The 15,777-nt window shown below is 39.0% G+C and overlaps 1 protein-coding gene across 8 annotated transcripts in view; it reads right to left on the reverse strand.

Annotated features, from left to right (window-relative positions):
- ankrd44 (ankyrin repeat domain 44) overlaps positions 1–15,777 on the reverse strand; it is a 212,627-nt gene that overhangs the window by 76,719 nt on the left and 120,131 nt on the right. For all 8 annotated transcript variants that reach the window (XM_039755865.1, XM_039755868.1, XM_039755866.1 and 5 more), the window contains exons 7-10: positions 14,832–14,974; positions 9,246–9,458; positions 6,577–6,655; positions 283–397 (exon numbers count right to left, since the gene is read on the reverse strand). In XM_039755865.1, the coding sequence (XP_039611799.1) occupies positions 283–397; positions 6,577–6,655; positions 9,246–9,458; positions 14,832–14,974 (550 nt within the window). The remainder of the gene's footprint in view (positions 1–282; positions 398–6,576; positions 6,656–9,245; positions 9,459–14,831; positions 14,975–15,777) is intronic.

Here is a 15,777-nt window from a genome sequence, read left to right on the forward strand (position 1 = left end):
CACAGTTTTGATAGATTGAATGGCCTCCAAACAGTTGTAAAATTTCTTTTGTTCTTATGTCTGACAGCTGGAAGATCTCCTATAAAGCCATTTCTAACATTCTAATGTTTCAATGGGGACTAAATGCCTCCAGTGAACATAATGACTGCATCTTTTAAGTTTATCTTCATATTTCACTTACTATTTAGTTCTGGTCATATTTGAGACCATAGATGTGAACTGTTAACTTGACCAACAAAAAACAAACATGGATATTCAGTAAACATAAAAATCTTTGCTCACTTTGCGGTGTCGGCTCCACTTGTGATCAAGGTGTTGATTAGAAGCTCATGGCCATATCTGGCTGCAATGTGCAATGGGGTGTTCCCATCCTTGTCTACGCAGTCAATTTCGCCACCTAGAAAAATGAACAATGACATCATTAACAACTCTGGCACAGATTAGACAGACGACGTGTACAATACTATGAATTTGTTAGGCTTTGAATGCCAAATGCTAATGAGTAATAAGACCTGTCAACATCAACAGCATTCCTCATACACTTCAGTCTGGAAGGACAGCATTCCTAGCTGCATTCCCAGACTTGCTACAATTCTTGCAAGTTTCTGATTCACTTCATCACTGTTTATGCTTAAAGTCTACAAAAGTGGGCGGCCATTACGCAGCATTGTCTGGTGGCTTTTAGTCTCAGACAATGACAGCAAAATTATTTCATCACTTGTTAAATAATACTTCAGAAGTAGCGTTGTAAGGCAGTGGTTACAGTGGTGTGTGGTGTTGTTTAGTGTGGGTGACTGCATAAATCAGTACACCCATTGACAATAATGACAAAAAGATAGCAGATCATCACACACTCAAAGAAATATGGTATTATATGATGACAAAATGATGTGAATGGCTTCTGCACGCAGCATTAAGTGAGGACTTGATGGTAGTAAGCAGGTGTGAGCACAGTCAGGACCAGTGTTGGGGAATGTTACTTTTAAAAGCAACTTAGTTGCATTACTCATTATTACAAAAAAAAAAAAATAGTATGTTACATAGTTACTTATTATAGAATGAATGCATTACAAATAGTGTGTTACTTTTTCTTCTATATGGAAAAAACACAAATTTCACTGTCCAGCATTTGTTATTAAATCCTAAACCCATGAAACAGACCAGAAACTCATCATTTTCTAGTGCTTTATAAATACTATAGTGACGGGTTCAGACCAAGGGACATACTCCTAAGGTGGCTGAGGCCTGTCTGAGCAGGCTTGATATACCAGGGGCCTCATTTATAAACAATTGTTTTGGTTATATTTGGCCATTAGAAAATCCCGTTTTATAATCTTAACTTTAGCTATGCAAGGCTAAGCTAGCAAAGCTATGGATTTATGTGCTCAAGTGAGCCTCCAAACAACATTTTAGCTAAACATATTTAGTCACTAACTATGTAGATTGTTGTAAGCTGTTAACATTTCTCAAACTTTGAAGGTTTTCCAAAGAAATCCACCTCAGGAAGCAGTGGGAGGTCAGGTAGCCCTTAGACGGGATTTTGAGAAAGCTATCCTGTGATGTGTGCCGTGCTAGTTTGGTAACAGATGCTGTACTGGCATCATATGATCAAAGCTACCACTTGTTCACATTAAAAAACAAAGGAGGTTTGATGATTCCTTCTGAGGGTACAGTCAAGGTGGTCAAAGTAGCTGAACGTGTTATCCGACAGTTGACATTAGGGCAAGCTGTCAGTGAGTTTGTTTGGGCTGAGATTGGTTCAGATGATGTGTTTTTTCTCAAGGAGCATTGAGGATAAACAGTTTGAAATTGACAACCATCATTTTATATTCATGTCTTTAGTTGTGTCTGTCTTCCACAAACTAAGGCTGTACCATATTGCCAGACTGAATACTCTCAAATTACAGGATCTGAGTGAGCGAGAGGAGTGTAAGTCTGTAGGAGATCAGTGAGGTTGTGGGGAGCTTTAAATGTTAAGAGCGGTATTTCCTATTGTATTCTGTAGTTAACAGGGAGCCAGAGAAGTTGAGAGATAATCGGTGTAATATGTTCAGTGGATTTAGAACGGCAGGTTATTATCCTGGCAGCAGAATTTTGAAGAAGTTGTAAGCGATGGATAAGTTTTTGTGAGATGCCAGATAGAATAGCATTACAGTAATCAATACGTGAGATGACTCAGGCATTAACCAATACTTCAGTACTGTGTTGCGTAAGAACAGGACGAAGTCTAGAAATGTTAATTATTATTATTCTTATTTAATAATTGCCATTATTATTGTATAAATGAATATAAATAATTGCATTTAAACAATTCGCCAAAATCTGTTGCATGTAAACGATACTATTTTAAAGTTATTGTTTTTTCATCAGAAAACCCGGTTTCCACATCTACCTGTATTAGATTAAATGGCACTTTGCAATATGGCGGATGCGCTGATGTATTGTGTTGACTGGGCAACACAGTGAATGCAGCGTCTCCTATATATGCTTATGGGCTGGTAGAGCAGCTCCCATCTGATACATCAAAACTCTGCCGCCTGCATTCAAGACTACCTGGCTGTGCTCTGCAACTGAGAACTTGCACGTTATTATAGTGCCTCTCCTCTGTGCTCGATCGGGTCCAAGAAAGGCATAAGGTGAAAGCATCTGAGCGGGTAGCCGCTACCAGCTGTCACATGTAAAGACATGATAGCTCTTATAGTGAATAGTACAGGCTACTGTATATGAAACACTGAGGCATTAGCTAGTTACTTTACCAACCTGATAGCCACCATGTACAGCACCATCATGCTGTCAAAGCTACTCTCGATCAAAATAAACGAATCAGGGGTTGATCCTGGCCACTGAGATACGGTGTTTGCCTGCCACATCTTGGATGATTTGTGCATAAATGGAATGTAACTGCTTATGCTTAACAAAAGCAGCTTTGATCTCACTAGGTGTCCTTATTGCAATATGAGGGCAGTTAAGTGCTCTGATTATGCTGGGAGAACTGCACACTGCTGCAAATTGCTTTTTTATGATGGAAAAAAACATTTTATGTTTTATGTATGTACACCCACACCAGAAGAAAACTGGATGTAGTGCCTCACTGCTTGGTCAATGGCTTCCAGCACAGCAGGCATGATGGAGTGAAGCTTGGCTTAAATATTCCTGGCCTGTCAACCAGTTCCCGGAGAAATGACAACAGGCAGCTGATATAAACGAATGAAAAACAAAAAAAATTTCTTCAGTGCAAATATGTACAGACACGGACAAATCAGTTGGAAAAAGTGTGTATGCTTCCTGAAAAATGATTAAATAAAAAGCAATTGTCTCAGGTACACCTATATGCCTTTGATATGTCATGGAGTAAAGCAAAGCAAGTGTGAAAAAGAGATAAAGTATTGCTAATTCTACAAAGATTTTCTAATCCTAGATGGCCTGGACACATTTGTTGGCACCCCAAGAAAATTTCACCAATAAATGGATTAGAATGATTTTTCAAACAAGCTGTGTTCTTTCATTAGTAATATACATGTCTCCAATCATGTAATCAGTCTTTCAGTCGATTAAAATGTAGAAAACAAGCCACTCTTCTGTTGCATATCACTGTGTCTGCCGCACTGAACATGGACCAAAGCAAGCAAAGGAGAGAGTTGTGTGAGGAGATCAGAAAGAAAATTATAGATAAGCATGTTCATGGCAAAGGCTATAAGTCCATCTCCAAGCAGCTTTATGTGCCTGTGACAACAGTTACAAATATTGTTAAGAGGTTTAAGGTCCCTGGGACTGTAGCCAACCTCACTGGACACAGCCTCAAGAGGAAGACAAGTCCCAGGAAGGGTAGAAAGATAATGAGAACGTTAGACAAAAGCCAAGGACAACAACCAAAGAGATACAAGCTGAATTCTAAAGTCAAGGTCCATCAACATCTGATTGTACCATTCGTCATTTTATGAGTGACAGTGGGTTCAATAGAAGCAGACAAAGGAGGTCTCCACCGCTGAAAGAAAAACATAAAAAGTCAGACTGCAATTTGCTAAAAGGCATATTGACAAGCCACAATGCTTCTGGGACAATGCCCAATAAATCTGTCTATGAATGTAGCATTGACCTTTTAAAAGTGAAATAAAATACTGTCTGCATATCATATTCATAGTTTTTGAGGTGTAACGTGTTTGTCATGTCAACGCACATTGTAATAACAGCTCGGTGATATAAATTATAAAGCATGCGAGTCGTCATTTAGCTGGTTTGTCTGTGTTTCCCTACGTGGTCAAGTGTGTCATCAATTCCCAGTTTCTCTGAAATGTTCTGTATGCATGTGTTACTGTTGTAAATATACACATTTCCCATCAAGTGTTTTATTTATAAAACTTGCCATTTGCACTGGATGTTGTGTATTCACATTTTATACACCTCTTTTTGTGCATACGCAAGTTTTAAAAATGAGGCCCCTGTATAAGCCGACTGTAAAAAGCAGCCACAGAGCAGCGGAGGGAAGACACAGACACTCCACTTAGAGAGCACGTCAATCATGTCTATCAGCTTCGTGCCGCACACCCAAGGCTGCTGTGATGATCACAAAACTGGGATGACTAAATGTACCCATCAGCACATGTAGGATTAAACGTAATTGTTAATTGTAATCACAGATTTACCAGCTGCCAGATGTAAAAACCTGTTAGCATACTGGGAAGCTTATATTTCTGAATTGTACAAGTCTTGTTAATGTTACTATTGTGATCAGAGCTTTAGTGCATTTTTTGTCTTAAAAATGTAACATATTTTGTTGTTGTGATAAGGCCTAGTTGTTTTTCATTTTCTACGTTAGTGTGACTATTTTATCTTTTATCTCATGTTATTGATCGTTATTATATGCCACATGAGTAGTCTTTGTTCTGAGATCTTGCATCTGTACAGTTTAAAGTTGGTAGGGTGCTGCTTTAAAAATTCACATACTGAATCAAAGAAATAACTTTTTTCTAAAACATTTTTTACATTGCCTGTTAAGAAAAGGATGTTACACAAAGGAAAAGATTATTTATTGACCCATGAATTTTGTGGTTTGGCCAATTGGCTTTTCAAATCACTTTCTTGTATTTTTTAACACCTACCTGTTAAATGACTATTCTTTGTCTCTTTGTTTAAAATAATTTCCATTTCCTGGTAATTCTTTCACTGTTTGTAGTTTTCTACAAATTTCTAATCATTAAAAAGTGCGAGGTGTCACACATGTACACATAGGAGGCAGCTAAAGGGCTCAAATAGTGACAATTCCATGCCTGACCAGGGGGTGGCGAGGTGCACTGACTTTTTCTTTCAATCCTCTGCAGACCACTCACAGGAAATTCCACAGGGCTCCGGCGCCCGTGATGACGTCACTTCCTCCCCAGACGACGTCACTTCCGTTTTTTTCGGTGCCTATAATGACGTCACTTTCAGCTCCTGTGCATGTGATGATGTCATTGCCGGTTCTGATGCCCGTGATGACATAACTTCCTGTCCAGACCTATAAAGCCACCATCTTTGCCACATGTCATCAGTTCTGTTTTGGACAAATCCAACCCTTTTTGCCACCATGTTACTTTAACATGGCCTTTTTATAACTTCACTTTAACTTAATACTGATACTCTGTATGTTCAATTCTTCATAATAATTATTCACAGTGGCTCCAAAATCCATACTGACCCCTACTCTCTCTTCTGTTTCTTTTTCCGGTTTCTTTGTGGTGGCGGCCTGCGCCACCACCACCTACTCAAAGCATCATGATGCACCAACATTGATGGACTGAAAGCCAGAAGTCTACGTGACCATCATCATCAGGTCCTTCCATGAAAACCCTAAATACAAAGAGGACTGTTTGACTAATGTTAGGTAGATTGCCCAGAGGGGACTGGGCGGTCTCTTGGTCTGGAACCCCTACAGATTTTATTTTTTTCTCCAGCCTTTGGAGTTTTTTTGTTTTTTCTGTCCACCCTGGCCATCGGACCTTACTCTTATTCTATGTTAATTAATGTTGACTTATGTTTATCTTTTATTGTGTCTTCTATTTCTCTATTCATCTTGTAAAGCACTTTGAGCTACATTTTTTTGTATGAATATGTGCTATATAAATAAATGTTGATTGATTGATTGACCAGGGCATAATATGTGGGTGGCTGCCCCAAACCTTTTTATGTCTCCTGTCCGTTCTTGTGACGGAGGCTACAAGTAACATCACTGCATGCAGTGAAATGGCTGAATGGTCCCTGGAGTCAAGAGCATTCTCCTTAAACGCAGCTGACCACAGAGTCCTCTAATCTGTGCAGAACACGGTATAACTCCAGAAAGTGGATTTGCGTGCCGGATGGAGAGAGTCTGGCACACCAAGAGGCACCAGAACTCTTCATTTAAGGATGTTCAGTCTCCCAACTTGAAGTTATCATTCTGATCACTTACTGCAGAATTCAGTTTTTTCACTTTCTACAGGTAGTGCTGTTTGACAATTTCAAATTCACTTTGAAAGATGTAACTTTGGTTACATAATCAAAGAAACACAGTTTTAAAGACAAAGAACATCAACATATTCCAATGCATGGTCCAATTCTTACCATTCTGAATGAGGGTCTGTGAACGGGTGAAGCGTCCATGGACTGCAGTCATGTGCAATGGGCTCTTCCCATCTCGACTCTGATCAAACATATAAAAGTAAAATCCATTAACTGAAAAGCAAAGCAATAAACATACAGACCTGAATACAGAGGACAACAGAACGTTGTACATGTTAACCTCATTTACGACAACTGTACACGCCAAACCAGTTTTGAGCAACATCAGTCCTGGAGGGCTGCAGTGGCCGCTGGTTTTTGTTCCAACCTACATTCTTAATAAGAAGTCAATTGTTGCTGATGAAGCACTTATTGCTTAAGTGACATTTTTCTTCTTCATTTTTGTTGTCTCACTTTTGAGTCTTAAACAGCTGCAGTCACAGTTTTTAATTGCTCCTCGTTAACAATAAGATGCAAATGACAAAGGAACAAGCAGTTCTCCATCTAAGTTATATCTAGTCACACTTTTGTGTATTCAACATGAACTATCTGGTTAAATAAATTGAAACTGAAGTGAAAGAGGTGAAGAAATGAAAATTACTCATCTATTTTAGGCTTCAAATCATTTGGATGATATTCTTAAGAAAGAAAAAAATCTACGATATAAGAATGATATTGAATAATAAAAACATTAACAAGCCATGAAATTAAATAAGATCTATTATTGGCAAGGATGGGTTTATAATTAAGCAACTCGGTTGGAACAAAAACCTACAGCCACTGCGGCCCACCAGGACCAACGTTGCTCACCCCTGCTCTAAACCAATCTGCTGTCTAATCTAATCAGGTCATAAATAATTCAATTTAAAATTTAATTTTGCACATCTTTGACAACATATGTTGCCCCCTTTCTTGAACTGCCTCTTTCCCACTACAGGATTGCCACTGCCTTGATATTTCTTTCATACACAAAAAACTTGCTGTTCCCGATTCACTGATGCTAGCACATTAGTACTTAAAGCTACTTAATTCTTTGCTGATGTCCTTTTCACTACTGAAATGCACACCAACATTCTTAAAATCTACTAAGACTTGCCTTCCAGCTTTAACTAGCGTTGTCTGCCATTGTAATGTTGCCACCGTCTGAGCAGAAGATCTCCAGATATCGGTTGACGAATGGGACCCACAAATGATTCGTTCTTTGCAATTTAGAAATGCTCTTGACGACGCCACGGAAGTGTATAAAAACCTCCTTACACAAATGAAAAAGCAGCGCCAGCAACTGTCCATCACAATGTTTCTTACCTGCAAAACACCGCCTAGTACGCCTTCAGTGGAAGAAGAAACTCCAGACGACAACGGTGGTGCTACACAGTCGCCTGAAGAGGCTCCTTTTGAAGAGCTGTAACGCTCTCCTTTGTTAAAACTAAACTCATGGTTATTGGACAAGTCGTTGTGTCATTGTTGGTGAGTACTCATAACTAATTTTCTAACGTACTTAGTACATGTACGTACGTTTAGTGTAACTGTACACACATTTTACTGTATACAATTTTTCTTGCATTGTACGTATTTATTGCTGGTGGCCTGTCTGTTGTAATGGCTGTAACATATGCGATATCGGAGGCGCTCGATATCTTTAAAAATAATATTTAGGTTTCACTGTATATAAACAGTGTGTTTACATACATCATTTCGACGAATCTTACCTAATATCTAAGAGAATATAAAGGGTTTAGGCTGTGTAACTGTGCTGGAAATGTTTATAAGAGTGTGGGAGAGTTTATAAGGGCTTAAAATATATAAAAATAACCATACAAACATGTGGTTTCTACTTTGCAGATTTTCACCTTTCGCGAGGCGTTCTGGAACGCAACCCCCGAGATCGAGGAGGGATCACTGTATAACTAACTCTAAAAGTACAAACTATTTACTGAATTAATCAAATGACTCTTTTGTGTTTCCTGTACATTTCAGGTCTAAGTGTTGCAATGTAACTCAAAAGGAAGACCTTCCATGAACAAGCAAAACAATGGCTGTTGGCAATCTTTATAGCTGTTCAGAGCGTCCTACATGTGAACATCTGTGTGACAGGGTCATGGTCATATCGCCTTTAAGGAAAGCAACATTCTCTGTTATCGTCTGAACTTTGTTAAGATAAAGGAAAGTCTCTTTATTCTTATAAAGAGTACTTTTCTCTGTCAATTTTTCTTTGAGGTCTTTTAACCTTTCTGATCCAACCGTTCTAGAAAAATTGTAAGGGTTAAGACAAATCTTAAAAAAACTTCTCATATATTTGCATCATAGACAAGATCATCCATCCATTATCCAACCCGCTATATCCTAACTTCAGGGTCACGGGGGGTCTGCTGGAGCCAATCCCAGCCAACACAGGGCACAAGGTAGGAAACAAACCCCAGGCAGGGCGCCAGCCCACACACACACCAAGCACACGCTAGGGACAATTTAGGACCGCCAATTCATCCAACATGTCTTTGAACTGTGGGATGAAACCGGAGTACCCGGAGGAAACCCACACAGACACGGGAAGAACATGCAAACTCCAGGTCTACTAACTGCGAGCCAGCAGCGCTACCCACTGCGCCACCATGCCACCCATAGACAAGATCAGAAGAAGTTAAATACAGTGGATGTGATCTTACACCATCATGAACCTGATCAAATCAATAAAAGCAGTACATTTCAGAGATAAAGATGACCGACATGCATACCTGCAAGTTGACATCTGCACCATTGTTGACTAGGAACTCCAAGCAGAGTGCACCATGTGTGGAGGCTGCAGCAAAGTGAAGGGGGGTAAAGCCCTTGTTGTTCGGCTGGTTAACGTTGGCCCCATAATTAATTAGCTCAGTGACAACTGCATCTTGTCCATTGAAGCAGGCAATGTGAAGTGCTGTATTTCCAAAGGCATTGGCTTCATCAATCTGGTAAAGAGAGAGAAAGAGAGAGAAAGAGGTGTGAAAGTAGCCTTTGACAGATGATTTGCAAATGACATACAAATCAGAAACATGAGCATCAATTTGGAAGCAAAGAAAACAGAAGCAAATGTGTAAAAAAGCTCAACTTTTTCAGTTATGATATATTTATTACTGTGGGAGACACAGTAATACAGCCCAAAGGAAGGCCTTCCCAGAAGGTGCCAGAGATACCGGACTGTCATACGAAGAGACAGTGAGAACACAGAGGGCAGGGACCATGCTGTTCCTTTTGATGTCAAGAGTGGCAAGAGGACTAACCCTGCACCTCTTCAGCTGGCAGCACATGGTCTCTGAGTAAAAAGAGTTTCACCAAGTTGTGGTTTAAGAGAGGAAGTCCAGAAGCAGCCTGAGAAACCCATTACTTCAAGGGTGAAGAAAGTAAAGATCTGTAAAGAGTGCTCCACCACAGGTCACTGTGGATGGGTGGTCAAATTATTTTATTCACCCATTACTGACCCCTTTAGTGCTGTCCCAGCACAGGCTTTATGAGTTTGGAATTCTAAGGCCTCACAGTCAATTGAACATATTTTCTACTAATGTGTGCTTTTTGTCATTAGTTTTCTTTATTTTTCATTTGGTATGGTTTACCTGTAAGCCATTGTTCCAAGGATCCAACATGGGCACTACATAATGATGTCAAAGAGATCACAGTGTTACACATGCTCATGACAGCCATTTTTTCCCCGCTATTAGGCCGACTAGATTTATATAGTTCCAAAACAGGACACATCTCATTCATCCAGCAATTAATTTGTCTTATAAATATGTATATTATATGGAAGTGCTGGTTCCCCCTTGGTATTTTATATGTGTTGTACTAATGCATATTTAATTGGATGTACAGGTGAGAGGATCTCCCTTTGTGTTTTGTGCAAATTTGTTAAATGAAACATGACAGTCCCAGAAAAAATCCCTAACCTCTATTAACGCTGACCTGCAGTATAGTAAGACTGTTATCTTTTCTAATATGTTTGTAAAGCACTTCGTCTGTGATTGCCCAAATTTTGCCCATTATTTTTACTTTGGGCTTTGGAGAAATTTTATTTTTTTAACACTAGAATACCTGAACCTTAATTTTTTTTGTTGTCCCTGACCTCCATAAAGTTTCCCAACATATGGCAAGAAACTCATAACTCCTTATCACTGCTCAAATAGCCCTCTTCTTTTTTGCAAATGCGAGGTTTAGCAGAATGCAGCCTGGCACACCCCCCCAATTCAGTCAGATGAAGGCATTGCCCTGCTGCAGTCCTCACAGCTCAAGTCTGTGTTGAAGTAATGAAATACTGTGATTTGAGTTTTGTATCTACCACGATCTGTGTAAATATAGAGTGACAGAGGAAATACAAGGCAAGAAATGCTGAACACACGGCTAAAACAGAAAATGTTTTTTTATGCTATAGCAATAACGGCATAATTTTGAGGTGAAGTGTAGAATGTCTGAGAACTGAAGCTCAAATATCCAATAAACACTGGCACAAAAGGTGTAACAAAACAAGTATGTTTTTATTAAAGAATAAAAACAAAGAAAAAGAAATTGCTCAGTTGACATGTTGCTGAAGCCCAGCTATCAGCAGGTACAAAATAAAAGACGTTTGCATATGTGTGTTTGTGTGCTTCATTTTCAACCAGTTGTCACAGTGGTAACACTGCTCTGTCACCGCAAACGGCGTAGTGAGTAAGTTAACGTTTAGCAATGGTGAGGTAATAAGATCAAATCCTTCATGCTCTCTTTATTTAGCTATTTGAGTAGTGAGCTGCTATTACTATTATTATCATATAACAAAAATATACATTTGATATGAGTCTGTAACATCCTGTGTAAATTTATGGTACTTGTAAAAGATATCACTTTTCCTCACACAAGAACATTCATAGCAACATGTCATTTGAATAATTTTTTTATTCAGTTTTATTCTTGGATTCTTGAATAAAAAAAAAACATTCAAATGACATGTTGATATAAATGTCCATGTGCGAGGAAAACTAATATCCACCATAGACACTGCAGTGTCTGCTGAACAAGAAACCAAGAAGAAATGATTGAGCTGCGCTTGTGTGTCTAATTTTATCCTTCAGCACTAATTTTTACAAGTACCATAAATTTACACCGGCTGTTACAGACTCAAATCAAATGTATGTTTTTATTATACTGTATAATAGTAACAATAATAGCAGCTCACTACTCAAAATGGTAAATGCGAGGAGGACCCGGGATCAAACCTGCAATTTTTTTGATTATGAGGCAGCAGTCCTTACTTCTGCACCAGCCAAGCACACAAGTTTACTTCATACCAATTGATAGTTGGGCTTCAGTTTTGAGACATTGTCAGTAACATGTAAATTGAGTAATTTCTTTTTCTTCGGTTATATTCTTGAATAAATGAGCACTTGTTTCGTTATACCATTTGTGAAAGTGTTTATTTGATATTTGAACTTCAGTCTTCACACATTATACACTTTACGTCAACATTATTTCAATTATTACTATAACATGAAAAAAGTTTCTGTTTTAGTTATGTATTCAACATTTCTTGCCTCGCATTTCCTGTCATCCTACATTTAAACAGATTGCTGCAGACACAGAACACACATGAAATGTATGTATTCCAAATAACGATATAATATTTACTCTATAAAATTCCAGACACCTTACTCCCAGATAAACAGACTTTAGTTCTGAGTATTTTTGTGTTTGACTTGACTTCAGCTGCCTCAGTGGGGGATGAGTGAGCAGGCTGCCTGCTGCCAGTGCTGACTGAGACATTTGCAAAACAAAGACGCTGATGACATGGTGCAAGGGAATTTAAGATGGCCTGGCATTACGGATATTTTCGTAGGCTTTAGGGATTCTAATGTTAAGCTCCAGGTTTGTTTCGTTGTTCAAATTTGCTTTATAGCTATATGCTCTAGGAGTTAATGTTAGACAATCACTCAAGCTTGTTCACACAGAGCTAGGTGCAAAACATTCCCTTGTGGATTTTCTCTAAAACTTTTATATTTAGGTCCTTTCTGCGAGTGATTGGTCCTGATTGTGCTTTTGGCAGCATGTGCCTTCTTTTCTATTCTTTTTCTCTCTGTTGCTGATAATATTCATCTTCAAATCAGTAACACAGTCTTTATATATATAGATATTTTTATTTTTATGTACCAGGTGCTTGTGGTAGAAGTAAAAACTCTCTGGTCAGAAAAAGAGAATAGGACAGAAAAATACATAGAGAGAGAGAGACAGGAAGTTAGAAAAGGCATGAATGAAGTATTCTGGAGGTGAACAAGTGAATAAGCCACCAAACTGAAGGAGCAGGGGTTCGAGACTGCTATAGCCAGCCCAGAGTGGCAGAAGGCTCTTGTTTTCTTTCTCTTTATTTTGCACATTGTGCTCTATTTTAATTCCTCTTTTGCATGCTTTATTTTCATTTATCATATGCTTAGCTTCTTTGGAGTTATCCTTAGTTCTGAGGATCAGTACAACATCCTCTAGTATACTAACACGACTTTGCACACAACATGTTTTAGAATCAGATTACCTTTACAGACCATATGTTCTAGAAAAGAAGGTTTGTTATGGTCAGTAGTGAGGGGCATTAATGTTTTGTATGGTTCTGTGATGAGAGGGGTCCATGACATTGGGAGTTTTTAAATTAAAACAGAGCAGCTCAAGTCCTGTGGATGTGGGTGCTTGTGTGGCCCCGGATGGTTAATGGACTGATTGGGGCTATTCGCACTTGCATGTGAGTGCACAATTAAGACACTGCACCTACCGAAGGGTAAAAGGGGAGATAAGCAGGAAGCAGGAGGTCAAATAGAAACTAAAGTAAGGAGAGAAGTGTGGAGGTTAAAAGGGAAAGGATGTGAAAGAGATGTATGGGCAGAATTGAGCTAATATGGAGAGGAAGCAGGCAGCTAGGGACAGAGGTTGCTCCTGCTTAGCTTACCAGTGAGTGGGAGCAACCTACTGCTCAGAAGTGCCCTCCATGTAAGGCCAAAGAATGTCAGCAGGAGACTATTGAGGAAGGCTAGGAGTAATGCACCCCAGAAAATGAAGTACTGATGGCAGGGGTTCAAGCCATGATTTTTATTTAACAGTACCAATTGGTAGATGTCTCCTCTTGTTGCAAGGATCCTATCTGGGGTAAGCAGAGGGGACGTCAGTTAAGAAGGGAACACCATGGCTCACAATTGTTTTTAAAAGGTCAGATTCTGTGTGGGGTTTTAACCTCATTTTAAGGACCATTTGTTTTATTTATGGACTGATGTTGACCTCTACACTGTCACTGTCACTGTTTTTATGGATTATTTAATTATTAAAGACTGTAGCACTGCTCTTTTTGAACACTTTGTTTTTTTGGTTATAAAAGCACTAGCACTTACACCGTGTGTATGTGTGTGTCCTCATTTGACTGGCTCATCCTTTTCATGTTGGAGACAGTTCTGGGTCATAGTGACTGTCAACGATGGGCAACCTGGGTCGTCACAGGTTCAAAATCACAAAGACCATTACATGTGTTCATGAGAATCAAACTGTTTTGAAAATGATGAAATGCTGTGCTCGTAATGAGGAAAACTTTACTGGGGTAGAGCTTACAGTAATTACCAAATTAAAATCCATACAAACTGTTTTATTTGACTATAAAAAGTATTTACTATATAATAAATCACTAAGGCCTATGTGTCCAGTTCCTCTAAGCAATATGATTGGTCAGTTCGGCTTTGGGGATGTGACGAAAGAGAAAGAGCAAGTGTGAGGTGCATGAGGAAGAGTAAAGGTGTATGAGGCATGCTTACAGAGTCGCCTTCAAAGATTGCAAGTATAAAACCGTGCAGGAGGTGAGAAAGGTGCCTCGAAAATAATAACAGAGTCTGAGGAGCAGGCTTTATGGGAACACCTAAGGAGAAAGAGCACCTGTGAAAAGACATTCACACAGACGTGAATACAGAGGAAAGGTGCCGAAGGTACACGTAGGGCAAGAGATAGAAAATATTTTTTTAATCACTTTATTACTTAATTACTTTATTAATTATATACAAAAGTCTGCAAGCTTTTTAATTGAAAGTGAAGAATTTATCTTGGTAAGAGGTACATGTGCATGTTATGATATTAAAATATTATTGCTATATTTCAGAGATCAAACCAGTTATGTTTAGTGACATATGACTCATTTAGCTGTGATTTTTTTTTTACCAAGCACTACCTAAGATTCCATATTTGCCTTTAAATTACTCATTTCCTAAAGCAAATAAAAAGATGTATAAACCTAAATGTTGTTTTCATTTTGATAAGAAAACAGGTTTCTTTATGGTGAAAAAAAATCTGTTAAATACCTCAACTGCAAGGTTCAGAAAGTGCTTCACAACACAGATCTGGCCATTGGATGCCGCTGCATGGAGGGGTGTGTACCCCCGCTTGTCCTTGCAGGAAACCTCTGCTCCATGATTGATAAGCAAAGACACCACTTCCAGGTGACCTACAAACAGACAAACAAACTGTGTTAACATCAGTGTGATATGATGAAACACACACACACTAGTCTGAACACATACCAGAATGACTAAAAAGAAAGAAAATTAATAAGAAGGAAAAAAGTCTGACTTGTTATGTTATCCAGGTGTATTACTGTTGGTATAATAAAGCCACTGTATTCTTGACACACTTCTGCTGAATAATTCATTGGCTGAAGTCCCTAGTATTGATGTGTCAGGGAGAGGAAGTTCAGCATTACAGTGATCCCTCACTATATCGCGCTTCGACTTTCGCGACTTCACTCCATCGCGGATTTTAAATGTAAGCATATCTAAATATATATCACAGATTTTTCGCTGGTTCGCGGATTTCTGCGGACAATGGGTCTTTTAATTTATGGTATATGCTTCCTTAGTTTGTTTGCCCAGTTGATTTCATACAAGGGACGCTATTGGCGGATGGCTGAGAAGCTACCCAATCAGAGCACGTATTACATATTAAATAAAACTCCTCAATGATATACGATGTGCTTCCTGCACGGTGCTTGATTGTTTGCTTTTCTCTGTCTCTCTCATTCTCTCTGCCTGACGGAGGGGGTGTGAGCAGAGGGGCTGTTTGCACAGAGGCTGTTTGCCTAGAAGATACGGATGCTCCTCTAAAAAATGCCGCTTTATCTCGGTGCTTCGGCAAACTTAAAAGCACGTATTGATTTTTTGATTGTTTGCTTTTCTCTCGCGCTCTCTCTCTCTGATATTCTCTGCTCCTGACGCGCACACTCCTTTGAAGAGAAGATATGTTTGCATTCTT

The sequence above is a fragment of the Polypterus senegalus genome, chromosome 6 (assembly GCF_016835505.1).
Source record: "Polypterus senegalus isolate Bchr_013 chromosome 6, ASM1683550v1, whole genome shotgun sequence".
Taxonomy (NCBI): domain Eukaryota; kingdom Metazoa; phylum Chordata; class Cladistia; order Polypteriformes; family Polypteridae; genus Polypterus; species Polypterus senegalus.